Consider the following 26,537-nt stretch of genomic DNA (forward strand, 5'->3'; position numbering starts at 1 on the left):
TTAATGAAATATGATAATTTTCCAGCTTGAACAATCAATACGATAGTATTTTAAACAAGTTTGATTTGCCTACTTTGAGAGTAATGGAAGTAAAGACACTAATGGGGGAAAAAATACTACTTGATGGCATCTTCAAGTACTGTATGACTCATTCAGGAAATAGTACACAATGTCTTAGTGATTGTGACTGACTGTAAATACATTTTAAACTGTTGCTCCTGAGTAGTTTTCCCCTGTTTTTATGGAAGTACATAGTACTATATGTATAAAAAGAGCGAGTATGCCACTACTACTTGAAATTGTTACTGCTTCATTCCAAAAAGGCAGGTTTTCCATGTGAAATGCTTTTTATAATATACAATACAGTATTTTCTCATTTAAGCCTGTGATGTGAATATGTAATTTTGTATCAAGTTAAAATAAAAAAAAATCATGCGGATATCGTTACACTATAATTTTTCATGCCTTTGCATAATTGAATTAAATTGGCTCAAGATTGTTTCCTGCTCACTTTTAGGGAGGCAGAGTTTAGTCACAAGAGTATTGTTAACCCAATTAATGTTTGGTTTTTATTTCCCTCCTCAAGCTGTTTTGCCTCGATCCTGAGAGTGACTGACAACAAAAGACTTTTTAGCTGGCTTAAAGCTCACCGTTTGGTCAAAAGCTGATTTCGTCAAAGCCAGGTGGCACCATTTAGCAAAGCTGTGGCCAGGATTTCACCGGATACTTGTGCTGTATTGAATTAGACTCTGTAGATATAGATATATATTATATAATTTTACCACCTAACACACCCAGAGTCCACACTTAATACCCCACAATGACAAAGAGGACGCATGAATTAACCTAAAATAAAAAACAATTTCAAAGGAAAGACTTAAATGTCCATCATCTCCATCTGTCTTGGAAAAAGTTGGAGCAATTCAGTAAAGTTGACCCATAATTTCAAGGTCTGTTTATGAACACATCAATATAATTTCTTAACTATCAATGAGTTTTTCTATATACTGTCTTCTTGCCTATGAGGGTTAATTTCACATGTGTAACAAGATTCTTGGCTGAATAAAATGGGGATGCAAATCTTGACAGCTGTAAAACCAGCTCTGCCAAAAAATAGCACCCCATTCATTTTATTTTGTAGAGCTTTTAGGATGAAATGTCGGTGCTCCTTTTGCATTTCAATGTCTCCTTGCATATAAGAGGTAGTTCCACACATGTAAACTCTTGGCCAAATAAAATGAAGATGCAAATCCCGGCCACTGTAAAACCGGTTCTGCTGAAAAATGCAGCTCCTGTTTATTTTATTTTGTAGAGCATTTGAATGAAATGGTGGCACTCATGTTATATTTAGATGTGTTCTTGCATATGAGAGTTAATTTCATATGTCTAACAAAATTCTTGGCCAAATAAAATTAGAACGCAAATCTCGGCCGCTGTAAAAGCGGTTCTGGTGAAAAAATGCACCCCCTGTTTATTTTATTTTGTAAGAGTATTTGGGATAAAATTGTGGCGCTCATGTAATATTTAGATGTGTTCTTGCATATGAAAGTTAATTTCACACATGTAACAAGATCAACATTAGGACACAAATCTTGGCAGCTGTTAAACCAGTTCTGGTGAAAAAATGCACCCCCTGTTTATTTTATTTGTAGAGCATTTAGGATGAAATGTGGGCAATCCTTTTACATTTCAATGCATTCTTGCATTTAAGAATTCATTTCACACGTGTAACAAAATTCTTGGCCAAATAAAATAAGAATACAAATCTCAGTAGCTGTAAAACCGGTTCTGGTAATAATGCACCCCCTGTTTATTTTTGGATGAAATGGTAGTCTACTACTAATGATTATTTGGATGACTTCTTGGATCAAAGCGGTAAACAATGGAGTAATATATATATATTTTTTTAACCATGAGAAAAAACTGTATAACTATACATATATATATATATATATATAAATATAAAAAATATGATGCAAATTGATACATAAATACAAGCCACAACATGCTGCATATACAGTGTGATATACATTGTCGTTTCCATGCAGACAGCCATGAGGTCTCGCTGTTGCGGTCACGTGACTCTCCAGTTTCAGCGAGGTCACGTGCTGTGTTTTGTTGACTGCTGTTCCTGCATTGTGTGCGGTGTATTCACGGGGCTTGTCCCGCAGCTGGTGCAATGTCATCTCGCTAGCAGGCGTCAAACCGGACTGGAGGAGAGAAACCTGAAGCGGACAACCGAGGCGCTTTGTTCCGCTAATGCCCAGCCGAGCCTCCGCGGTGTCGGTGAAGGGAGAAGCCCCGCAGTGATGCCTTTGTTGCTGGTTTAAGACCCAGAAAACGAAGCAGGAACTGTTTTTCATCTCGACGGGACCGCGGCTTGTGAAGTTCATGTGGGGAGACCGTCTTATTTTCAGGTAATTCGACATATTTGTGCAACGGAACCCAACGTTCGATTCAAAAGAAGGCATTTTAGAGGTTTGTGTGTGAGTCAGCACGTCGTATTTTCCTGTAAATACCTAGCTTTGTCTCTTAGCTCCATCATCAGCATTCATCATCAGGCTCCTCGGGGATTGACGAGCAGGTCGATTGTCCAATCATAACGGCCAGACGGTTGAACTGGGCCAATAAGAGAAGAGCGGGGCGGGTTTTAGTTAATAAGGAAAACATACACGTCTGTAATGACATATTTTAAAGCTAAACGTCTCCCTGAACGCACTCAGTGATAAACTGTGCCTATAAATGTATAGATAATGAATGTAAATCACTTGGTTTGTACCAAAATACATGTAGCCAATTAAAAATGAATGACATTACTGTGAAACCCAGGAGGACATTATTAGTTTAGTTTAATTTGTGAGATATGCACTGTGAATGAAGAAAACCTTTTGTTGTTGTGATGCTGCGCGTATGTAAGTGAATGTATACTCTGTAGATGTAGTCATGTCTGTGACTATCATGTGGCCTCGGGTAACTTGACATCAGTGAGTTAAGTTGCACGCATGCTGTGAATGAAGAGTTGTAGAACATGGAAGTCAAATTTGCACTGGAATGCAGTTCTTGGATGGGTATAATCCACCACTGCATTACGGGAGTGCCAATTTGACAGATATCCTCTTCCGAGACGCTTGGATGGGGGAAACACCTTCAAGAAAACTTGAGCAAGTCCAGTTGCTGATTTACAATCCTAAGGATAATACCGTTAATAATTAAAGTCTGAATACGGAAGAGATGAATCACTATTTTAGTTGCACTGATGATCTTGTGCGCTTTTGCTGTGCATAAACTCTCATTCATCCAGGTCAAAATGATCTGAAAGTCAACTGGACTTTTAGATATCTTGAAGATGTTTTCACCTTCTGGATGACACTCCAAGTCCAGTTGCTTGTGATCCATGACTTTTAGATTTGCTGTGAATGAAGACTTGGCTCAAAAAAATGTTGTCTGTTCTTTGATTATTTGACAGTGTCAGTGTAACAAAAACAGATACAGTATGTAGGCATGCACGTTCATGCATGTTGTCTGTGTCCATTATCTTTTGCCTGTCCAACTGGTTCATGTGAAAGTCACCTGTCCGTTTCCTTATCTTTAGCCTCCTTTATCGTTATTTTTTAAAGCAGGTCTCATTTTCAGTCTGTTGTCACCTCTTTGTTTTTATAAAATCTGATGCACACTTCCCCTTGTGTCATACATTACACATACAACTTTCTGAAATATCGCTTAAACGTAATTCTAATTTTTGATACAGCTGTATGTCCAGTTTCACTTCTCTCTTTTTTCTTTTTTAGGTTTATTTGAGTTCTTGTCAAATTGAAAAAATGATCAGAAACCTTTGCAAAACAACACAGTTGGTTGATTCTCTTTCAAGAACGAATAAGTGATTAATCTCAAACTAAAATGTCCTTCTCTGTCTGACTCTCATTACTGCAGAAGACTGACTGATCTGTGTACTGAGTCAACATGGCTATCATGAGACAATTCGGACTCCTGGTGTGGAAAAACTATCTCCAGCAGGTGAGTTACCTACAGCCTGTGTGTCCTTAACAGGAGGTGACTTTGTTTGCAACTGTGAATTGTCAGGCGTTGGTGTGTTTACACAGCAGCTGGTGTTATGACAGCGTTTATGACGTTATAGGCTCACGTTGTGTCATAAATACAGTAAAACATTTTTGTTTTTCTACAGATTTATGATGTTAACCCGGCGTTGTTGGAAACTGACCCCAGTGTGTTGTTGTATCACAGGCTCGAGCTCGTCCATAACTGTCACATCCTTTTCCTGGCCTTATATGGCACTTATTGTGTTATGATCCAATATCTTCTCTTAGATTTTTTTGCGACATACTGTCTGGCATGAGGCACATATCCGTATGATCTTATTATGTTGTTATGCAACCTTAGATTCATGTGACCGCTTCATATATTTATGGTTTTATTTGTTGGCTAACGTGTTAGGCAGGTTACACTCTCACACACACACACACACACACACACACACACCTGATCAACATCTACAGAAAGTGTTGCATTTCCACCGTCACAGTCGACACATTCTGGTGCCGTGAGCTGCCCTGAATGGCTGTTATCATAGCATTAATATCAGCTGAACGTTACACAATGGTGCAACTATTCAGAAGGAGAATTGTCTCTCTGCTACGTGAGGCTGTTGCAGCATCGCTCTTTGTCAACCCGGTGCAAACAGAAGCAGCAAAGTCCAATAAATGAAAAAGGTCACAGTGAAATACGCGGCTAAATTCACAGATTAAAGTTCGTAGTTGTTTGTTTTGCGTTGGACAAAGGCGGAATGAGCAAATGTAGATATAGATCAGATACCATCTACCAGCGTTCAGTTGCCGCTGTGTGTAGCCATTGTCCTCATACGAGAGGCCACACATGCACTTTTTCTCACAAGCATCAGCAGCACCATGACTTCACCGAGTGTCCTAGATCTTCAGCTGTAAAAAAAAAAAAAGCTGTTCAGTGTCTACAAACGTATGCACGCAAGGACATACGTGTTAAGTATACAGGATTTTAATGTTTTGTTATTTTTCATATGGGGTAGAACTGCAGCTCAAGGAACATGTATTTTCCATATTATCATTTATATATATACACTGCTATGATACAGTACAATGAAATATGAATTTTGAGCTGCAGAATACTTTGTCAAACAGACTGATTTTGCAGCCAGTTTTTAATTCAAATATGCATTTTAACACATTATATATATAAACGTGTACAAACAGGGAAAGTTTGTTGGCTTTCCTTTAATCCTCCTTTAATAAAGTCTGAGAAGAGCTGAGAAAAGGGTGCAAAATCAGCTCCCCTCTGAAATCTACGGCATAATATCCCGAAACTGTCCAACTCACTTTGTACTTGAATCATTCAATAGGAGGAGGGTGGAATATAAATTAAACTCCGTTTCAACTGTCTAAAATCGTCTCGTTTAAATTCAAAGACTGTGAAAAGAATAAATCGATGCTCAGACCCAATTTCGATTATAAATTATCGCAGTTAGTCCTGTCAAGTTATATATAAACCCTTGGGGTTGCAGGGTTGTGTGTACTTATTCATGCTGCAGTCCTTGTGTGTTTCAGGTGATCAAGAGTGTTTTTTATTTTACATTGTTTACCTGTGATAACCTTTATCTTGCCTTACACATCACTATCCAAAAATAACTGATAATCTCTTTATTCTTGCTCCCCAGAAACGACAAATCCTGGTAACTTTGGTGGAGATACTCCTGCCCCTGCTGTTCTCCGGCATCCTCATCTTGTTGCGTCAAAAGGTGCCCTTTAAGGACTACCCGAATGCCACGATCTACGAAAGCTACGCCGTCGACACGTTACCCAAGAGGTTCTTGGAGCACTTGCAGCTGGGCTATGTGCCCGGTAACTCCAGCGTGGTGCGTCAGGTGGCGGAGGATGTGCGAGGCAGCTTGTCTCTCTCCTCAGGTGAGTGACAGCGGTTGGGCAGGAACTACAAATCTGTGAAAAGCAACCCACTTTTAAGGAGCTAATACCAACTGCCACGTGCAGCAGGGAAGGTATTCATGATGTGGTTTTTTTTGCCTTCTTAGTGAATTAGGCATGCAGATCAATACTACTGTGATGTCTGTTTAATAAACATCAGGCCATCTTCAGTTGGCTGTTAGCTTTGCCTTGTATAAACACTGGCATCGAGCCCAGCCTTCATTTGACAGTCACAAAGTCTGCCTTCACTGCAGGGTTTAGTGATATAGCCAAAAAGTAATCGCAAGAAAAATGTCCAAACCCGTCGATGTCATTATTTATTGCATAAAATGGCTAATTATTAAAGATATGTATTGATTTGCAGTAAAACACTTGATGCACCTATGTGTAACGTGTCCTGAAGCTTGTTTTAAAACCAAAATGTGGACCTGTTTAGTAGTGGTTTGTTGTGGAGTCATGTGCTGAATTTCCATATTCATATCCAGGAACTGACTTGCCTTATGTAGATCTCTATGTTAAGTTCCACCCACAGACTGTTAGCTGGAGTCTCAAATGTACAGGATGTAAAATATGACTTTAATTAAGGATTGTCTGAATATAACACATAATGAATGAAAGGGCAGTTTCACCCCCCTCCCCCACATGTTCAAATGGTCAAACACAATTAAGAAGCAGTGTAGGGCTTTTATTTTTTTTGAAGAGATTTACTTTTTTTTTTCTCATTTTTTCAATTTTTCAATCCCAACTTCCTCTTTTGTGGTGGGAATGAGACATTTCCCGATTCCCATCCCTATAAAAAAACGGTATATTTTTGGGTGAAGTGGCCCTTTAACATGGATCTAAAAAGGGTGACAGAATTGATGCTTGGAGCTGCAGTGGTGTGCTCCTGTTGGTTCAAAGTACATATTTTCTAACCACATTATCAGAAGCAATATGAACATAACAACAGCAATAGTCATATTTAAGACCTCCCATCTAAGGTTACTGTCAATCCACATAGAAAAACAAGTCCCTTTAAAAAGTATTGCAGAAAATAAATACCTCGTCATGTTCTGCAAACATCTAAGGGTAAAGGTAAATAAAGAACATTGCGTTGTTGCTCCACAAAACACGACACTGAGGCAGTGAAACAAATACCTGTGCCTCGACACCACTCGTCATTCAGGGCCGACCTGTGAATACTGGTTCCTCTAGAAACAACACCTCAGGAGAGCAAATAGACCACGCCCATCTTTTGTGTGAAACTGTGTCAAAGGAGAGCTCAGACCCTCCTCCTCTCTCGGGACACCTACACCACAGCTCCTTCTAACCGCCAGAGTCGCACACACACGCCCTCACTGCACAACCAGCCACAAAGACACAAACATTGCAGATAGTTGCGACTGCCGGGCTTGCAAATATTTTTTCTTAAGAGCAGCAGTGTTGATCTAATGACAACCACAAGGCAGTGGGTAGACATGTAGGTTGTCCTGTACACAGCCACAGAGATCCCACTTCAGCCACTGATAAATAATTTAGCTGCTCTCAGTGATCAGAGGAAAAGGCAGAAGGGAATCAAATGATGTACAGCGTGCCATGCACACACACGGAGGACCACCAGAATACACGTACTGTATGTCCTCAGTGTTCTCATTAAAACAGAGTTTGGCGGAAAAAAAATTCTTTAAATCCACCCACATCTGTGGTGTGAGATGCCCCCCCCCCCAAAACATGATTGATTTTTATATTTGTGTATTTAATTGAGCAACTTAAATGATCTATGTTTGTAATACGATTTTCCACAGTCTTTCCATGTATGAAGTGTGTTCATATGCTGGCTGGGAATTACCTTCTAGTAAATTTAGAGCCGTGTCTCAGCCTTGTTTAAACTGATTAGTTTGACAGCTTTGCCCTTTACCTTTTTCCGTGTGTCTCCATGCAGGTGTTTATCTGACCCAGATTTAACCTTAGGCCCAATGTTTAAAGAATAGCTTTGTGGCTGCTTGATGAGAGGAATAGAAATTGCCAGTGAGACATTTTGTTGCTATAGAAATGAAGATTGTCTTTTATTGTCCTTCTCTGTGTTTTCATTTAGTCTCTTTCGGATTGTTTGTAAGTGTTGTAAGGGTGGTATCGCAATGTCATGTGAATATGTGTGTGTTTGAGCCTTTGTGGTATCTCTTCCCTTTTTTAAAAGATCACAAGATAAAGAAAGCACATACAGTATATATGTGTGTGAGAGATAAATACCACAATATAACTGCTATAATGCTTTTTTTGTGTGTGTGTGTGTCTGTTTCATTTTCTAGTGCGTGGCTTTGAAACCGAGAAACACTTTGAGGAATATGTGAAAAATGACCCTCTGTCTGGAAAGCTGCTGGCTGCTGTTGTGTTTGAGCACCCGTTCAGTCACGATGATGAACCTCTGCCTCTGAAGGTAAAAGGAGGGGCCTCTGTTGTCAATGTTTACTATGTTTGTGTGGTTACAGTTGCCAGCACATGTTTTTGTTTACTGGTTAATGTGTTTGGAACACTGCAGTCAATCAATCAGTCAATCAGTCAGTTAGTTAGTTCAGTTCAGTCAGTCAATTAATCTTTATTTATGAAGCACTTTTGGCACTTTTTATACAGATAGAATGTAACACTAAATGTGTCATAAAAAAATATATAAGAATTAAAAAGTTAAATTAAATAAAATGAAGAAAAGAAGATGAAGAATATAATACATAAGAAAATAAATAAATGAAAAGTGCAGGAAGTACTGATAAAAATACATATAATAATAATAATAATAATAATAATAGTATAATAAAGCCTGGCCACTGGCAAATTCAGCTTTTTTTGTGTTTTTCATGTTAACAGTAATTTATGCTTTAATAATCTCAGTGTAAGCAAGAGGAATACAAACATTCATTTATTTTTCGTATTTATTTTCCATCTGTCGCCTAAGTAATATAAGGGAAGTCAAAAAGCAAAATGTATGATTTGCTAATATTTATTACAGATTAATTCCATTAATTAAATTTGATCATATTGTCCTTGTTGGGGGTCAATTGGCAGATGTATAAAACAGTAAACACACACATGATAATAACAGAAACACACATTTGCATATTTTCTCTCTCTCTCTGTTTTTCTCACATTACTTGTTCAACTATCAATGCTTTGAACATTTGAGCAAAAGAAAGTTTTTTTAATACAACATTTTAATACAACACCATCACCTTTCGAGTAGTTTAAAAGGTAGTATGTGTAAAAAATACAATGTATTTGATGCAATACATGTTCAAAGTAAGCACATATGCCACAGATAAAATGTAACCTGTATATTAAAAACAGCTACAGGAGGTTTTGTCTCAATTAATACAAAATGAAAGGACAAATGTTTGTTGTATGTACTGCACACATGGATCAATAACAGAAACAAAAGAGGCCTGTGATGATTTCATTCGATTTATCCACTCTACAACAGAACTGACTGGGACATTGTCTGGCTCCGTTTGTCTCTACTAATTTCCTTCTCCTCCTCAGGTGAGCTACCACCTACGGTTCTCCTTCAAGCCACGCAATGCCCCGCCCAAAGAGAAATCCGAGCTGAACCCGAACAGTGACCTGGACTGGCACACACTCAGCCTCTTTCCACTTTTTCAACTGCCTGGGCCAAGAGAGCAGTATGACAAGGAGGGAGGCACGCCAGGTAACAACACCTCCCTCCCCTTCCACCACCACCATCTATTATTTGACCTCTCTTGTCTTTGAATGTTACGGACACTATCGGGTTACATTTGTGAGGTGTCAGGCTGATTGATAAGTCATGTTTTCGATGATGTGATCATGATGGATGAGAGGAGACACTGGTCAGCTGTCCCTCAGGAGACCTTTTTCCTCATAATAAAGCCGCACTCCAAAAAGATGAAGTCATCTTAACAGCACATCCACACTGACAAGGCTTTTAGGCCATCATGAATATTAATTGCCAAACTCCATATGCATTATAATGAATGCAGCTCCACTTCTCTCTCCTAAGACTTTTAATCCATTGTAATGATAACTTCAAGAAGGCTTTACCTTGTGGAACATTTCACATATAATGTGGTTATGACAAAAAACATAATTTCTGACTCCTCAGTGATAACGTCTCCTCTTTTCCTGTTTAAAGGTTATTTCCGAGAGGGATTTCTGGCCGTGCAGCACGCAGTGGACCGAGCCATCATGCACTCTTACAACAGAACAACCGCCGGCGCCCTGCTGCAAAATATCATAGTGGTCCTCTCACGGTTCCCGTTCCCTGCTTTTATATACGACGTCTTCATCCTGGCGATTCAGAACCAGCTGCCGCTTTTACTGGTGCTCAGCTTCACTTACACTTCCCTCAACATAGTACGATCGGTTGTGCAGGAAAAGGAGAGGAAGCTCAAGGTGTGTGTTGCTGCTTCTTTTTGACACTGAAATGAGCACAAAAAATATCCGACTGACCCTTTACCTCTGCTTGTTTCTCATTCATCGCAGGAGTACATGAGGATGATGGGTCTCAGCAACTGGCTCCACTGGAGCGCCTGGTTCCTCATGTTCCTCCTCTTCCTCTCTATATCTGTCTTCTTTGTTACTCTGCTGCTCTGTATCCAGGTGAGCTTGTCTAACGGGATTAAAATGACTTCACTGACGTTGCGCCATGTAATACCTTAATTATGTATTCAGTCAATGAAAGGATTATGGAGAATAATTACTAACAGTAGTGTTTGCAGTAAATACCTGCAGTATGTAGTTGTGCAAGTTCTGAACCTTTTAAAGCACTAATTCTTGTTGTCAGAGACCAGGATTTATTTTCCCCACAAGAACATTTGCTATTAAGTATAACGTGGCTGTATTTAGTTATAAAAGCCATGTTATTATTTTCATATATTATAACACTTTATAATAAGTACACACTATTAGCATTAGTTAACCATTAATACATATTGAATTCATCATTTATAACGCATGAATACTCATTAGTATGTAGTTTATAAACACAGTTATAAATGTTTTACTCATCCCGTCAGCTGAGGAACAGTGTCCCAAATAGCTGCTGTACTCAATCGGCCAATCAGCATCCACCTCCAACAAACCAGCTCTTTGATTGACTTACAAGGGACTGCTGTCTCACCTCTGTCTGTGTGTCCAGCAGTCGCTCAGAACAAGCCAACACTTCAGCACTAATGCGAATAGTGTGTACTGTACAGAATGCCATGTCTGAAACTTTAAGTGCATGGTTTGTTTTGTTTCTAAAGATGTGTCTCATTAAATCACAACTGAAACCTGGAACTGAATGTGTTGTTTCAGGTGAGCCCTAACGGAGCAGTGCTGTCCTACAGTGACCCCACACTGGTCTTTGTCTTCCTGCTGGTCTTCACCGTGGCCACGATCAACTTCAGCTTCATGATCAGTGCCTTCTTCTCACGAGGTGTGTACGCATGTCGCCTGCCTCCCTCTTTTCAGAATGACAGATATGTCTCAATCTTTTGTTTTGCGCTCAACAGTGTACGCTCTCTCAAAAGTGTTGGTATTTTGCTTTTAGTCGATCCAAAGACAAAGTTCTACGCTTACACAGAAGAATTGTCTATTTTGGTCAAGTATATCAGCATAGATATTTAGAAAGTTTCCCTTTTTGAATGTTCCTTTTGATCGTTATCTGTACTTTCCCTGTTTGTGCTTTTATTCAGAGCTTTTCATTCAATCCGATGTCCATGGCCCTACTATTCTCTCACCAGAGCATCTCAGATTGAAAGCCCTTGTCAGACTCAGCCTTATTTAAAGTTTCGCAAAGCAGTCAAGTGCTTATTTAGCAGCCAAATGTTCAGGTTTATTTTGCTATGAATGGTGCAGACTGAGAACTTGCAACCCCTTTTTGTCTACAAGGACAGAGTAGAGGAGGGAAGAAAATAGTTGTTTTTGTTGTGTTACTATGATGTGTTGAATTTTCCTCCCCATTAATCACATTGTACCTCTGCACTGTGAGTAATGCAATATGCTCCGTCACCTGCCCAGATAGGTTGCCTTTATTGCTTTGACATAATGGGCCTGAGTACCTTCAGTGTTCATTTTTATGCCTCTGCACTAGTGAGAGCAATGCCAGACGGCACATGTGGTTGTCTGTGAAGATTCAGTTTGTCTGTCTGATTTTTGTGGAAGTAAATCTTGACCTGGACTCAAAAGGGTTGAATATCTCTAGCATGTGTTGAGGTCAATGTAACATCACAACTCAAGAAATCATATGCATTTCAATCTGATTCTTTATGGCTCAAAAAATGCCCAATCATCATGTTGTATGATATAAGACAGCAACAAAATGATGGTGTTTCCTGACCATGAGTAAGAGTTGGCACTCTTTATATTTTACGTTCGTTTTGCTCTTGTATTGTGTGTTTTATTGGTTTTATATTCCGTATTTATTGGGTTTTCTTTTATTGTTTTATATCTTTATGTGATGTGCAGCACTTTACAGTCAACTTTCAATGTGATATAGAAATCCATTTTGATAGGACTGGATTGGAAAACAAAGATAGATAGATCGATAGATAGATAGCCAGCTAGTAGATAGCTAGATAGATGGCCACCAGTGAGAACGTGTTAATTAATAATGGCCAATTTGTAAAGCGCTTTGGGTGTCTAGAAAAGCGCTCTAGAAATGTAATGAATAATAATAATAATAATAACTATAAATGTTGACCACCTGAATTAGTGCTGCTACATCGAACTAAGCCAAATAAACCACATAATCATTTTGTTCTACACTCTGGCACAGTGCAGAAATATAGAATTGATATAATACAATTCCTTTTATGATTCTTGAACCTTTGACTTAAAATTACATTTATTAAAAAGTTAAAATTAAAAAGTTTTTCTTTTGTGGAAGTGGAAGACGGGTGGAAAAGGAGGAGGACGATGTGGTGCTTTGACTTTTAGAATGAAAGGGTCCTTCATTGCCTTGGCCATTTTTGAACAAAGAGGAACTTTTTTGGTGGCTGTCTGTGTGTTCAGCCCTCTGGATACTTCTCCTAATCTTCCCCACTTTCAGAAACAGATGAAGCTACTTCATCAGGCAAGCTCAAAATGTCACATTGTCTGCCACAATGTTCCTCTATTGAGATGTCTTATGACGCTGCTCAGAAAATGGAAGTAAAAACTGCTTTTGTTCTCTCCACATCCATGCTGCTCAACCTTTTACTCTTCATTTTGTCCCCAACCACTGTCTTATTTGTCATGTGTGGTGTTTCATCTTAAATCCTTAGAGAAATGGGTTCACAGCTAAAAAGTTGTTCTTCTAACATGGTAAATGACCTGTCAGCTCTTGTCTTGGTTTAAAAGTGCATTGTCTTACATCTAGTGGTGAGGAAATGTTCTTCATGTTGCTACTGTTCACATGAGCTTCCCACTAATGACTTGACTCTTTTTATTCCAGCCAATGTGGCAGCAGCAGCAGGCGGCTTCATTTATTTCCTGAGCTACTTGCCTTATTTGTTCCTCTGGCCACGTTACGATTTACTGAGCCACGCACAGAAGGTGTCGGCCTGCCTTATCTCCAACGTAGCCATGGCCATGGGCGCCCAGCTCATTGGAATGTTTGAAGGCAAAGGTGAGGTCTATAATATAATATAAAATGTAAAGAATTATTATACCGAACCTCGAAATGACAATTTCCTCAAATGCACTATTAGAGAGAGGCAAAGAAACCGGAAAACATTCACATTTAAGGAACTGAAATCTTAGACTTGGTCTTATCTAAAATTGTGTTGTTGTTGAATAGAAATTGATTAATTAAAGCGTTTTTGTTCTTTGTGTTTCAACATTGTGACGTTTTCTCTCCAGGCACAGGAATTCAGTGGTCTAACTTGTTTGACTCTGTCACGGTGGATGATGACTTCTCCATGGCCCAGGTTCTGGCCTTGCTACTCTTTGACTCTGTACTTTATGGGCTAGTGGCCTGGTACATGGAAGCAGTTTTTCCTGGGGAATACGGAGTGCCTCTACCATCTTACTTCTTTGTGCTGGTATGCAAGCAACACGCATACATTAACCAAGGATTTAACCAAATGCAAACATATTAGTGGGGTGTAAGGAAAGACATGCATATAATTCCCTCATTATCGCTTATTTGTTACCTTCCTTGTAAGAAGATATTTGTTACATTTTAAGCTGTATTTATTGATTTCATATATACATTTTTGTTTTGTTTTGATATACTGTCCTTAGACTTTTGAGGATGTCTATTTCGTATGGACTTCAAATATTGGGTCAAGGTTAAAGGAGTCAATAATGCAACACTACACATGCAAATGACCATGATAAACCAAATAAGAAGAAAAATAAATGTTATAGAAAAACATTTACCTTTGGTGTCCGAATGACTCCCACTCTATTTAGTTTTTGTGAAAATAAACCTAATGACTAGCGCTGTTGCTTTACTGCAAAAGGACCCCACCCTGCTCCCCTTTTAAGAAATGAATACTGAAATTGTTATGTACTAGTCTTATACACACTTTTTCTGAACTCTGTCCCTCTCAATCTCCTCCTGTGCAGCCGTCATACTGGTGCAGCAGCCCTCGCATGGCTCTGGTGAATGAGAAGGAGGAAGAAGAGGACGCAGAAAAGGCTCTAAAGGGAGAGTTTATTGAGGAGGAGCCAGCTGGACTTGTCTCTGGGATCAAGATTAAACACCTTGTTAAGGTGAGCAACAATATAGATCACTATGTACATATCCTCTCATTGTAAATTGGTTAATAATATTCAATTTAAATGCACCACAACACCAAGTCAAATTCCTTGTATGTGTAAATGGACTTGTCAATAAAAAGTGATTCTGATTCTAGAGTCATTAAAAGGATTTATGCAATATATAAGAAGCAAGTCTACATGTGCCATGCATTTCATTTATCTATGTTGTGTTTGTTACCTTTACAGGACTTTAAAGTGGGCAACAAGACACGGAAAGCAGTGCACGATCTTACACTGAACATGTTTGAAGGACAGATCACAGTGCTGCTGGGACACAATGGTGCTGGAAAGACGACAACACTGTCCATGCTGACAGGTGAGCGGGGACGTTGTTATACTCGCATACACGCTAAGAATACATGCCACCCTAATGATAATAAACTAAACTGCCTTTGTGTTTGTGTTTGCAGGTCTTTTCCCACCCAGCGGTGGCAGGGCCTACATCAACGGGTATGACATCTGTCAGGACATGGCTCTGATCCGCCGCAGTCTGGGACTGTGTCCGCAGCACGATGTGTTATTTGATAACCTTACAGTCAGCGAGCACCTGCTGTTTTACGCGCAGGTACTCACACAATCGTGTCACATTAAAGGAGACATATTATGCAAAATCAACTTTTTAATCATTTTTAATACTTATATTTGGGACTCTGGAGGCCCTATGAGTAGGGAAAGCTCCGCTTTGTCCCTAAAAAATGCGAGAGTGCAGGCGAGGGCGCTAGTATCCGGAAGAACGGAAGTCTGCAAAGTCTTCTATTCTTGGCTGCACAGTGCAGCACATAGTTCTACACAAACTTCCAGCCTCAGAGGATTTATGTGTCCAGTGGATACATTTTATATGTGACGGCAATGAGGCTAGAGTTGGCAAATGCTCATTTTCCTAATGCTAACTGCTGTTTGCTGCCAGAGCCTCAGTGACGCTGAGGTAGTTTCCTGTGTCTCATTTGCATTTAAAGAGACAGGCACTCAAAACTGAGCATTCGGAACAGGGCTGTTTTGGCAGGTTGATTGAACTGCTGTGGTGCTTAATCCTTAAGGTTTTCTGACTTAAGCATGTCACAGACATATTCATTAGGACACCAGGGAACAAGTTTAACTTGTAGAAAAAGGTTATAATATGTCTCCTTTAAAATGCAAATGTGCAAAATTCTAAACAACTGGTACTTGAGTCCGTTTGATTTTCATATCATTGTCTCCATCCATGTCCAGTTGAAAGGCTTCTCAAAAAACAAGACTCCAGACGAGGTGGACAGAATCATTCGGATCCTGAACCTTGAGAACAAGCGGCACGCTCGCTCCAAGACCCTCTCAGGTGGCATGAAGAGAAAACTCTCCATTGGCATTGCCCTCATTGGTGATTCCAAGGTAAAGAGATTCACAGATATATTTCGTTATCACATTCCCATGTCCACCTCATTAAGCGCGTCTTCCTAACTTAACCCACGTTCAGGTTGTAATGTTGGATGAGCCCACGTCGGGTATGGACCCGTCTGCTCGACGCGCAACCTGGGACCTTCTGCAAGGGGAGAAATGTGGTCGCACCATTCTGCTCACCACGCACTTTATGGACGAGGCTGACCTACTCGGAGACCGCATTGCCATCATGGCAGGAGGAGAGCTGCAGTGTTGCGGCTCGCCACTTTTCCTGAAGAACAAATATGGTAAGTGAAGGCTGGTGTGGAGAAAAAACAAGCCATGTTCTTGCTGTTTTCTACACAGCAGGCTAATTCTATTTTTAATATACTCTTGGTAGCAACACAAAACCTTCCTGTACACACTGCATGTCACCAGATGTAATTGGTCATGTATAATAGAGGCGCTTTATATAAGAAAACCTGGATGTTCAAATTGAGCTACATCATTATGCAGTCAAAAAACACACGCCGTAATTGCTTTCGAAAAGTCACATTACTTTCCTCCGCTCACCAGGTGCTGGCTACCACATGGTGATAGTGAAGGATGCCCTTTGTAATGTGTCTGAGATCAGCCGCCTTGTCCACATGTATGTTCCAAATGCCACGCTGGAGAGCAGTGCCGGAGCCGAGCTCTCTTACATCTTACCTAAAGAAAGCACTAGCAAGTGAGTCACTCAGTAAAGACCCAGAAAAGATTATATTATAATTTTGAGGTCTTTGAATGGAGTCCATGTACTACAGAATGTGTGATATTTCATTTTGTGTTTTACTGATTAATTTATACTGTTGGTGTCACCACTCAGATTTGAGCTGCTGTTCGCTGAGCTGGAGATGAACAGGGAGGAACTGGGCATCGCCAGTTATGGAGCTTCTGTAACCACCATGGAAGAAGTTTTCCTTAGGTAGGAGAAATATCATATCTAAGAAACGTTTTTATATTTGTGTATCAACAGAACAGAACTCTCCTTTTGCTATGTTATTTTTAAATAGAATGTGGGTATTTTGATTAATTTTTGTTGCATCTTTTTTGTCTTTTTCACCCTCAAATTGAAATTGTTTCAATGGCACATTCATGAAATGCCTTTTTTTTCCAGTTCAGCTGCTAGAAATGTTTCTTTCAAAACTATAATAATATTGTGATAAACAAGGACCTAAAAAGTTTGGCTTGGATAGGAACAAAAATTCAAAGAAACAACAACTGAACCTTGGGGTAAGAATTTAGTATAAAAGGTCACAAACATGGCTGATATCTTCACCCCTTTGTTTACACATCTCACTCTTAGCTGCCCGTTCCCTAATGAGCAGTTATTTCTGCTTCCCTGTGGACTTAATGTGTGTATCTGTGGCAACAAGCACAAGAGCATTTCTTAGATGCAAAAGGCTGGCACTGCAGGCTATTTCCACAAGTGTATAACACTGTAACTGCCAGTGCCAAGACTACACTACATGACTGTTTCATCACAGACCTCATTACTTGCAGACCGTCTGTGTTTTCTGGCCAAACAGTATATACCAGTATATACTTCACTCCTTTATTCAGGTGACATCAGCAACAGCAAATAGAGCTGCTGTTGACCATTGATTCATTTAGTTCATTTTCAGTGTTTTCCAGAAGTAAAATGGTGTCATTTAAATAGTCACTGCGGTTAATCTCACCGCGTTATTTGTGTCTTCAGAGTGGGAAAGCTGGTAGATTCTAGTTTGGACATCCAGGCTATCCAGCTGCCTGCGCTACAGTACCAACATGAGAGACGCTCCCATGACTGGACCACAGACGACGCCAGCAGCATCAGCGGAATGACCGATGTCACAGACTTCACAGACAGCGGCACGCTCATCTCTGAGGACTGCTCCAACATCAAACTGAACACAGGGGTGAGATAAGAGGACACTTATGTTCTCCTCTTTTTGTGCGTCTCAAATTACATTTCCGACATTTCAATTCAACTTCCCTCCTCCCCCGCAGGTCAGACTGTATTTGCAGCAGTTTTATGCCATGTTCCTGAAGAGGGCATTGTACAGCTGGAGAAACTGGAAAGTGATGGTCGCTCAGTTCCTGGTGCCTTTGGTCTTCACAGTTGTGGCCTTAGTCGTGGCACGTACTTTACCCAATCACAAGGATGCTCCTCAGCTGAAGCTGGCCCTCAGTCGCTACGGCACCACCAGGGTCCCTTTGGCTCTTTCTCCCGGAGCGAGTCTTCTGGCTTCTGACCTGGCAAACGTATATAGGTCACAGCTCTCTGCACAGCTCGGCCAATTCATCAACATCACTGGTGAGCACTGGGGAGAGAAAGACCCCGTTTAGACCTGGTATTGAAGACCGTCCTGAGTGTTTGCATAATTTCCAGATTGGGCAGGTACAGCATCCACATTCATAAGGGGTTTTAGGACACATATGGATTACCAGTTTCATGAACTCACCCGGCCTCAGGACACGTTAGAGATCATACCCTCAGCTGAGTGTCAGTAGTTTGACAATTGGGTTTACAGCAATCAACACTTGTATGTTAATTCATTTGCAGCCACTGCCACAATAACGCTAATTACTGTATGATTTTGTTTTTCTAATGGTTGAAACTTTTTTTTTTAAGCACTAGGCGACAAACACTGACACACACCGACACACTTTAATAGCAGGGGTGAACAATTGTACTTGACGTCTATATGGGACTGGATTTCAAGTTTCACTTTACTTATCCCTAGTAAAGGAAATTTAGTGTGCAGCAGGATGTCTAAAACACATACACAGAAAAAGCACCACCAGATGCTAACAACATTGTACACACAACAATAGAGATACTCCTTCCCCCAAACCAATGACCTAATCTAGTTGGACGATACACAGATAAATCTGTCATAATGAACAGGAATAAATAAATAAATGACAACATACTGTATAAAAGAGCCAAGAGATGTCAGTCAAGTGAGTTCAAGTTCCTAATAACCACAGGAGTAAAAGAATCCCTGGCACGTCTAGTTCTCAACATAGGTAGCCTAAAATGGCAACCTGAGGGGAGCAAATAAAACTCCCCAAAGAGTGTTTGATCAGGGCAATTCAAAATTTGGTTAGTCCTTACCCCTGACCCATTTATCGTATACATGTTGCAGCTGTACCCCAAACACCTTAGACGCTACATTCACCAGCTTTGTTAGCTTACGCTTGCTGATCATTGGGCGACCACTGTACCTGAGGACGAATTTTTAATACCAGGTCTGAATGAGGCTACAGACAGGGATTTGACCTGTATAGTTGATTATTACTGACCATAATGTCCTCTTTCTGTTCCCCTCAGACATTACTGAATACATCCTGACCCAGGCAGAAGAGGAGGGCGGCAGCTTTAACGAGCGATGTGTGGTGGGTGCCGCTTTCCGCGGCAGCAGCCGCAGCCAGTTAACCGAAGCGACGGCCTACTTCAACAACCAGGGCTACCATACCCCTGCCACAGCTCTCATGATGTTGGACAATGCCCTGTTTCAACTCATAGCAGGGCCAAACGCTTCCATTGAGACAGGAAATTACCCCATGCCGCGCAACCTGTCGGAGATCGCCCAGAGTCAGCTCACAGAGTGAGTAATAAATAACGAGAATTTGATCTGCAGCAGCTGCACTCTTTCTGTTAATACTGGAGGAGTGGGGATTAATTTGCCTGATATCAACAACTTAAAGGTGCCACATGTATATTTTTTTCTCTGCTGCTGAACGTTTTTCCTGGTGGGGAGCAGCTGGTTTTGACGGTTGTTTACCAAGAGCTTAAACCGTTGTTGGCTTTCAGAGACGTTATAACATGGCCTCTGAGCAGCTGTTACTCCACAGTGATTTGCTAATGGAAAGGGATTTGACATCCAGGCCTCGCATAAAATCCCTTTTTACTAAAAATTGATTTTGTGATAAAATAGGCAGGATATAAATGTGAAGAGTCTTTGGGAAGCACCGTTTCAAACTCACTGTCACAAGGTCATTCTGTTTTCCTTCTCTATTCTCTTAAATATGATTCAGAAATGTCTGCATAAAATGAAACATACAGATTGTATTATAGATTTAAATGTAATTTTGTTGCCATGAGCTGATTACTTAATTTTAATATAATCTACATTTTTAAAATAGTTCTTAGTTCAAAGGAGTGAAGATTGAATTATTACCTGAGTCTGAAGCTCCAGCCTCAAGATATAATATTATGCTTGTATTACTTAAGTGAAAGGCTGAAAAATGCTTAGAGTTACAACAGAGTATAATTTTGATTTTAACTACTCAATAAGTTAATGAGAAAATCAGCATAGCTATCCAGCAGGTGAAACTGTATGTGTTAGACTTTGCGATTAAGATGGCCTCCAGTCTGTGTGTATGGAGCATACACAGTTTTGAAATCAAAGCTTTTTTTACAGTTTGTGACCAAAGCTTTGGTTTGTTATATGTGATCCTCTATGTTCCTCTCTTTTAACTGTAACTGATCATCAGACCAGTACGCGTTGTCAGTTTAAAGTCGCCATACTTGTTCTGGTCGTCCTTCCATCGATGAGGGAGATTATTGAGCTATAGAGAGCAGCCAGTTAAAATCTTGACAAGTGCAAAATGTGAAAAAAGATGACTCGGTCATGTTTTTATGGTCTGCCTCAGTCTAATTACAGGAGATAAATGATGTTGACTTCCGTACTCATTGCTACGGAAAAATTAGACGTTCCTGGAATAGAGTCGGCAAATGATGGCTTTTCCAAATGCTAACTGCTGTTAGCTGCCGGAGCATCATTGACGCTGATGTAGTTTCCTGTGTCTCATTTGCATTTAAAGAGACAGGCACTCAAAACCGAGTGTTCTGAACAGGGCTGTTTTGGCAGGGTGATTGAACTGCTGTGGTGCTACATTCTTAAGGTATTTTGACCAAAGCTTATAACAGACATGTTCATTTGGACACTAGGGAACTAGGCTAACTTGTAGAAATAGGGTATAATGTGTCTACTTTAACTCATCTTTTGTGCAGTTTTTCTTTCAACTCCATCTGTCATCACTGATCTTTTCCTCCCTTCTGTAGGAGTAAGATGGGCTTCGCCATCGCCATCAACCTGATGTACGGAATGGCCTCCCTGTCCAGTACCTTTGCACTGCTGCTTGTCACCGAGTCCTCCATCAAATCCAAGCACGTGCAGCAGGTCAGCGGTGTCTACCTGTCAAACTTCTGGTTTTCAGCACTGCTGTGGGACCTGGTCAACTTCCTGTTGCCCTGTCTCCTCATGTTGGTGAGTGTGACATCTGATGTTTTACTAGGATATTGAGACTGGCTTGATTTGTTCAGACTAAAACTTGTCCGTCGTGTTGTGTTTGTCGCTCTCAGGTCGTGTTCCAGGCGTTTGGAGTCGAGGCTTTTGTGGAGGAGAACCACTTGGTTGACGTGTTGCTGTTACTGATGCTCTATGGTTGGGCTATAGTGCCTCTGATGTATCTACTCAGCTTTTTCTTCTCCACCGCTGCTACTGCCTACACTCGCCTTACTATCTTCAACGTGATCTCTGGCACGGCCACCTTTCTGGCCGTCAGCATTATGACCATCCCAGGTGAGAGGAAACTATTTTGGCTGATTACAAGGCGGCACTTCTTCAGACAGCTGTTTTTTGAAATGATGAATCACAATGAGCTTTAAATATTAGTAGTCTTTTTACTAGTCGATTTTCTTATGTTTCAGACTCTGTATACTGCTAATTCTCGGTAGCTTAAATGATTATTTGGCTTCCAGTCCTTTTCTATAGTTCAAAAAGACAATGTTAGATGCTTTTAACTCATCAGGAATTTCATTTGTTTTTGGTACATAAGTTTACTTAATCTAAGACTAGCTCTAAAAGACATATTTTAGACTAACAAACATGCTAGCCTAGCGACTACAGACACCCCACAATAATGCTCTCGTACTAGTCTGGTGTTAGAATTATCTGAACCTGTACTTTTTCCAATGTAGATTCCATTAAACTTGTTGTATTTTACATCGACCATTAAGTAATGGGCTGGACTTAAGTTTTTGAAAAGTGAACAGTGTTTATGTTCATTTAAATTCAAGTTCACAGGGAAACCGAGATCAAGTTAGGATGTTTCTTGTTTGGCTGTTTCCCCACAACAATCGCGATATACAGTTAATAAGGGGGCGGGAAAGCAGTGTGAGATTATCTTCTCGCAACTTTTACTGAGTCATTTTTCAAAATCTTTCCAAAACAAGTGGGTTTTTGATAAAAAGGAAAATACTGTTTACTAACTGTTATTGACTGTTTCCTTGCTCCAGAGTTGAACCTGCAGGACCTGTCACGCTTACTGGATAAGGTGTTCCTGATCTTCCCAAACTACTGCCTTGGAATGTCCTTCAGCCAGTTCTATCAGAACTATGAATTCATCTCATTTTGTACCTCCGGTCCTTTCAGCCAGTCACTCTGCAAGTACTTAAGTAAGTGTTGCATAAATGACGTCTCCCATAACAATATGCAATCTGAATTTATTTCCATAGCACATTCAAAAACAACAGAGTGCTGTACGTACATTGCATAAATACATAAAACACAAAAGCAATATAAAAACAATAAAAACAGATCGTAAAAACCAGTAAAACACAAAATACAAGAGCAATACAAATATAAAACATAAGATACTGCCAACTATTACTCATGGCCAGGGAACGCCAAGTCGAGATTTAAAAACTGACAGTGTTCCAGTCAGCAGACGTGCAGCAGCGGCTGCAAGTGAGATGGAATTTCTGATAAATAAACCTGTTTCTTTTATCATAGAGGTGGAACAGTTTTAGGTATGAAACAATAAAGGTGCAATGCTTGTCTGAGAAGTGATACCGAAGACATTAATGCAACTGTAGTGTCTATTTTTTGTAGTTGCAATGGACACATTTATAATGTTAAATCCTTTAAATAAGTAATATTGCTTGTTTTTTTTTTGTCCAGTTTTATTTTTTATATTTTTTGTCTGTTGTTTGCTGTGGTAGTTACCCAAACTGTTTTAAAATACAATTATTATTTCCATATTGGTTTTCCCTTGCCTTTTGGTTTAAGTCTAGCTATGCCCTCACATAAACTTTGTGTTCTCTGGTTTTAGACATCACCTACCAGACAAACTACTTCTCAATGTCAGAGCCTGGCGTGGGACGCTTCCTTGTGGCCTTCTCGATTCAGGGAGCGGTTTATATCTGTCTGCTGTTTGTCATCGAGCTCCAGTGTGTCCACACTCTCTGGAGAGTTCTCACGTCCCTGGGGAGACGACGCAAACAGGTAGCTGAAGGGTCGGAGCAATGAAATGTGTTATTTTTTCCTCGTTAAACCTGATTAAGTTTGCACTGTGTCAGACATTTGCATGTGAAACTTCAAAGTTTGTCTTTGAACATTCAGGTTCAATTAAATGTATAACATGCATATAAGTAGCATACTAGCCCTTTATTAGTAAATCATTAAGCATTTATTAACACCTTATGTAGGAAATTAATAAAGGGCTAGAATGCCACTTATATGCATGTTAGTAAGTACCTAGTTAATTGTGAATATGTATTCCCTAATCTAAAGTGTAACCTTAAACTTTTGCTCATATTTCAGACTTAAAATCTAATAAGAATATTAGGTTGAAGAGTTACAGTAAACTAATGTATAGTCATATGTGGCAAACGTGAAATAGCAGCGCATGCTATTGTTAGGCTACATTTTTGTCGTACTTATTCATTCATGCATGCGTGTGTATGTCAGTTACCTCTTATAGAGGATGCAGCACTCCTTCCAGAAGACCGAGACGTTGCAGACGAGAGGAAGAGGGTTCTCGAGTGCCAGCCGATAGTCGAGTCCATGGTCGGTAGTCCACTCATACTGCAGGAGCTCAGCAAGGTATCCAGCACAGGAGTCGTACAAACACTGAAACTAAAGTGCCTCAGTGCTGAAATATGGGATGCCTCTCGAGGTGTGTGTCCCTGCAAGATATGACAATGCGGTACAGACCCACTGTTATCTCTTCTTCTCAGGTGTACAGCACCGGGACAAATCTTCTGGCTGTGGACAGGCTGTCTCTCGCTGTAGGTAAAGGAGAGTGTTTTGGCCTCCTGGGCTTCAATGGAGCAGGAAAGACCACAACCTTTAAGATGCTGACAGGCGATGAGAGCGTTACCTCCGGGGACGCTTACATTGATGGATACAGCATCTTGAGGGACATTAAGAAGGTAGGAGACGAGGGACATTTTCAGTTGTGTGCCGCTTTGATTTGAATGGACTTAAATCTTCAGCGTTCAAGCCCATGTCATCATTTATCTCTACATTGCAGGTGCAACAGCGCATTGGTTACTGTCCTCAGTTTGATGCTTTGCTGGACCACATGACAGGAAGAGAAACTCTGTGTATGTACGCCAGGCTCAGAGGCATACCAGAGAAGTACATGTCCAGCTGTGTGGAGAATGTCCTGAGGTCACTGCTGCTGGAGCCTCATGCTGACAAGCTGGTCCGCAGCTACAGGTGAGTAAAGAGCGAAATAACTGGTTCTGTGCTGTACAGTGCACACTGCACTGCATAATGCTCCAAATTTGTTGAACCCGGGCGTTAATAATATGTCGGCATCAACATGCAGTGGTGGTAACAAGAGGAAGCTGAGCGCAGGCATGGCTCTCATTGGTGGGCCCCCTGTCATCTTCCTGGACGAACCTTCGACTGGGATGGACCCAGTGGCCAGGAGGCTGCTGTGGGATTCTGTCACACGCACACGGGAGTCTGGCAAGGCCATAATCATCACCTCTCACAGGTGAGAAGTAGAGTGTGAATAGAGCAGAGGTTTCCAACCATTTTGGCAATAGTTACAGTCAATAGTTATTGAACCACTAAAAGTTCTGGTTCAATGACAATTAGTATTCAAACAGTTGTCTTCATCATGATGTTTAATTGTTGACATCATGAGACCAAGGCAACACTTTAAAATTGATCAAGTTATTGAGACATTGAGATTTTTTGTTGTGGTATTGCCACCACTGTTGTAAGCTCTTGTTTGAGATAAAGAAGTGACCATTGCGTCCTTCTACTTAAATGCCCTGCAAATTGTCAAACGAGATCAGCTCAACACAACTCGGAAAGCGAGAGGGCTGCAAACAGGTTAGCGTGCGATTTAAAAACGCAAAGAAAACACCCTGGAAAGGTTTTGGCAGCTGTTGCTGCTACAATGCTCCCTCACTCAGGTCTGATAGTATTGCCTGACAGAGCAAATGTTACATTGTTTTTGTTCACAAAGCCCAAATAGAGACAGAATAATATCATCAACAAGGACAAATAGAAACAGAAATTTATTTTTAATTTTCTCACCATCAGAAGAGACCTGAGCCTCGTTTGGTTTGGTAATTTTTAAACAAATGTCTAGGACAGTTTGTGCTGTGATAATACACTGATTTCATGTTGTAATCAACCAGTTTGCCTCATGACTTTATCTTGTTTCACTTAAAGTGTTTTTACAGTGTAAAACAGTTATCCCATGTATCCTAATTGCTCACATTTCTATGTGCCCCCCCCCCCCCCTCACCAGTATGGAGGAGTGTGAGGCGCTGTGTACCAGACTGGCAGTGATGGTCAATGGTCAGTTCAAATGTCTCGGGAGTCCCCAGCACCTCAAGAGCAAGTTTGGCAGTGGCTACACGCTGTTGGCCAAAGTGCACGTGGAGGCGGACTTGGAGGACAGTGACCTGCAGCTTTTTAAAGACTTCATCGAAAGCACCTTTCCAGGTCAGAGACAGAACGTTGACTTTTCATTTTAACATTTGCAGTGCTAATTATAAAGAATTAGGACTTATTAGGACTTTTGCACAGCAGGCATTTTGACATGATTTGTGGCAGTGACTCAGCATGCACCCTGACACTGAGGAAGCTAAATGGTACTAGTGTGACCTGTCAAAATGGCTACTGTACAAAAGGCCCATTACATTAACTCACTAACACATTAACTATTAAATATAACCTTTAGGAGTCACATTGGTTTATTATCCTCTACAGTGGCGCCTACTTTTACAGTTATAATTCTTTACTTGAAATGGCAGATTAACATGTCAAATAAAAGTCTCTCTCAGTGGGATTTTTGATTTAAAACTGCATCTAACTGGCAAATGTTCCTCCCACTTCAGGAAGTCAACTAAAGGATGAACATCAAGGAATGGTGCACTACCATCTGACTGACAAGACATTAACCTGGGCCCAGGTATCTGAACAGATCCTCACATTTGAAAAGCACATGTGTTGTTTGATCACCCCCTAGTGGACAAAATAATCACAGTCACTTAAAAATGAGCTGCTTTACCTTCAAAATGAAGGTATTTATGTTTTTAGCCATGTTGTCTGTTTGTGAGCAATTGAAGTATGCTTTATGGGGGTGTAGATTATGGCACAAGGAAGAAATATGGGTATGTAATTATCAATCCAAAGATTCTCC

General features: G+C 40.4%; 1 protein-coding gene across 1 annotated transcript in view; it reads left to right on the forward strand.

Annotated features, from left to right (window-relative positions):
• Positions 1-3,960: 3,960 nt before the first annotated feature.
• The window catches only part of abca3b (ATP-binding cassette, sub-family A (ABC1), member 3b), a gene marked incomplete at both ends in the record, with an annotated part of 35,833 nt that continues 13,256 nt past the window's right edge, over positions 3,961-26,537 (forward strand). The window contains 29 exons of the mRNA XM_083896166.1: positions 3,961-4,014; positions 5,705-5,951; positions 8,258-8,385; positions 9,480-9,645; positions 10,108-10,367; positions 10,458-10,574; positions 11,271-11,391; positions 13,390-13,563; positions 13,797-13,978; positions 14,508-14,654; positions 14,889-15,018; positions 15,113-15,267; positions 15,912-16,067; positions 16,153-16,363; positions 16,632-16,782; positions 16,921-17,019; positions 17,794-17,992; positions 18,084-18,390; positions 19,411-19,687; positions 21,148-21,352; positions 21,448-21,667; positions 22,384-22,542; positions 23,199-23,371; positions 23,837-23,971; positions 24,106-24,300; positions 24,402-24,589; positions 24,702-24,872; positions 25,641-25,837; positions 26,233-26,306. Of these exons, the coding sequence (XP_083752292.1) occupies positions 3,961-4,014; positions 5,705-5,951; positions 8,258-8,385; positions 9,480-9,645; positions 10,108-10,367; positions 10,458-10,574; positions 11,271-11,391; positions 13,390-13,563; positions 13,797-13,978; positions 14,508-14,654; positions 14,889-15,018; positions 15,113-15,267; positions 15,912-16,067; positions 16,153-16,363; positions 16,632-16,782; positions 16,921-17,019; positions 17,794-17,992; positions 18,084-18,390; positions 19,411-19,687; positions 21,148-21,352; positions 21,448-21,667; positions 22,384-22,542; positions 23,199-23,371; positions 23,837-23,971; positions 24,106-24,300; positions 24,402-24,589; positions 24,702-24,872; positions 25,641-25,837; positions 26,233-26,306 (4,998 nt within the window). The remainder of the gene's footprint in view (positions 4,015-5,704; positions 5,952-8,257; positions 8,386-9,479; positions 9,646-10,107; positions 10,368-10,457; positions 10,575-11,270; positions 11,392-13,389; positions 13,564-13,796; positions 13,979-14,507; positions 14,655-14,888; positions 15,019-15,112; positions 15,268-15,911; positions 16,068-16,152; positions 16,364-16,631; positions 16,783-16,920; positions 17,020-17,793; positions 17,993-18,083; positions 18,391-19,410; positions 19,688-21,147; positions 21,353-21,447; positions 21,668-22,383; positions 22,543-23,198; positions 23,372-23,836; positions 23,972-24,105; positions 24,301-24,401; positions 24,590-24,701; positions 24,873-25,640; positions 25,838-26,232; positions 26,307-26,537) is intronic.

This window comes from Microchirus variegatus (assembly GCF_963457635.1).
Source record: "Microchirus variegatus genome assembly, chromosome: 10".
NCBI lineage: Eukaryota > Metazoa > Chordata > Actinopteri > Pleuronectiformes > Soleidae > Microchirus > Microchirus variegatus.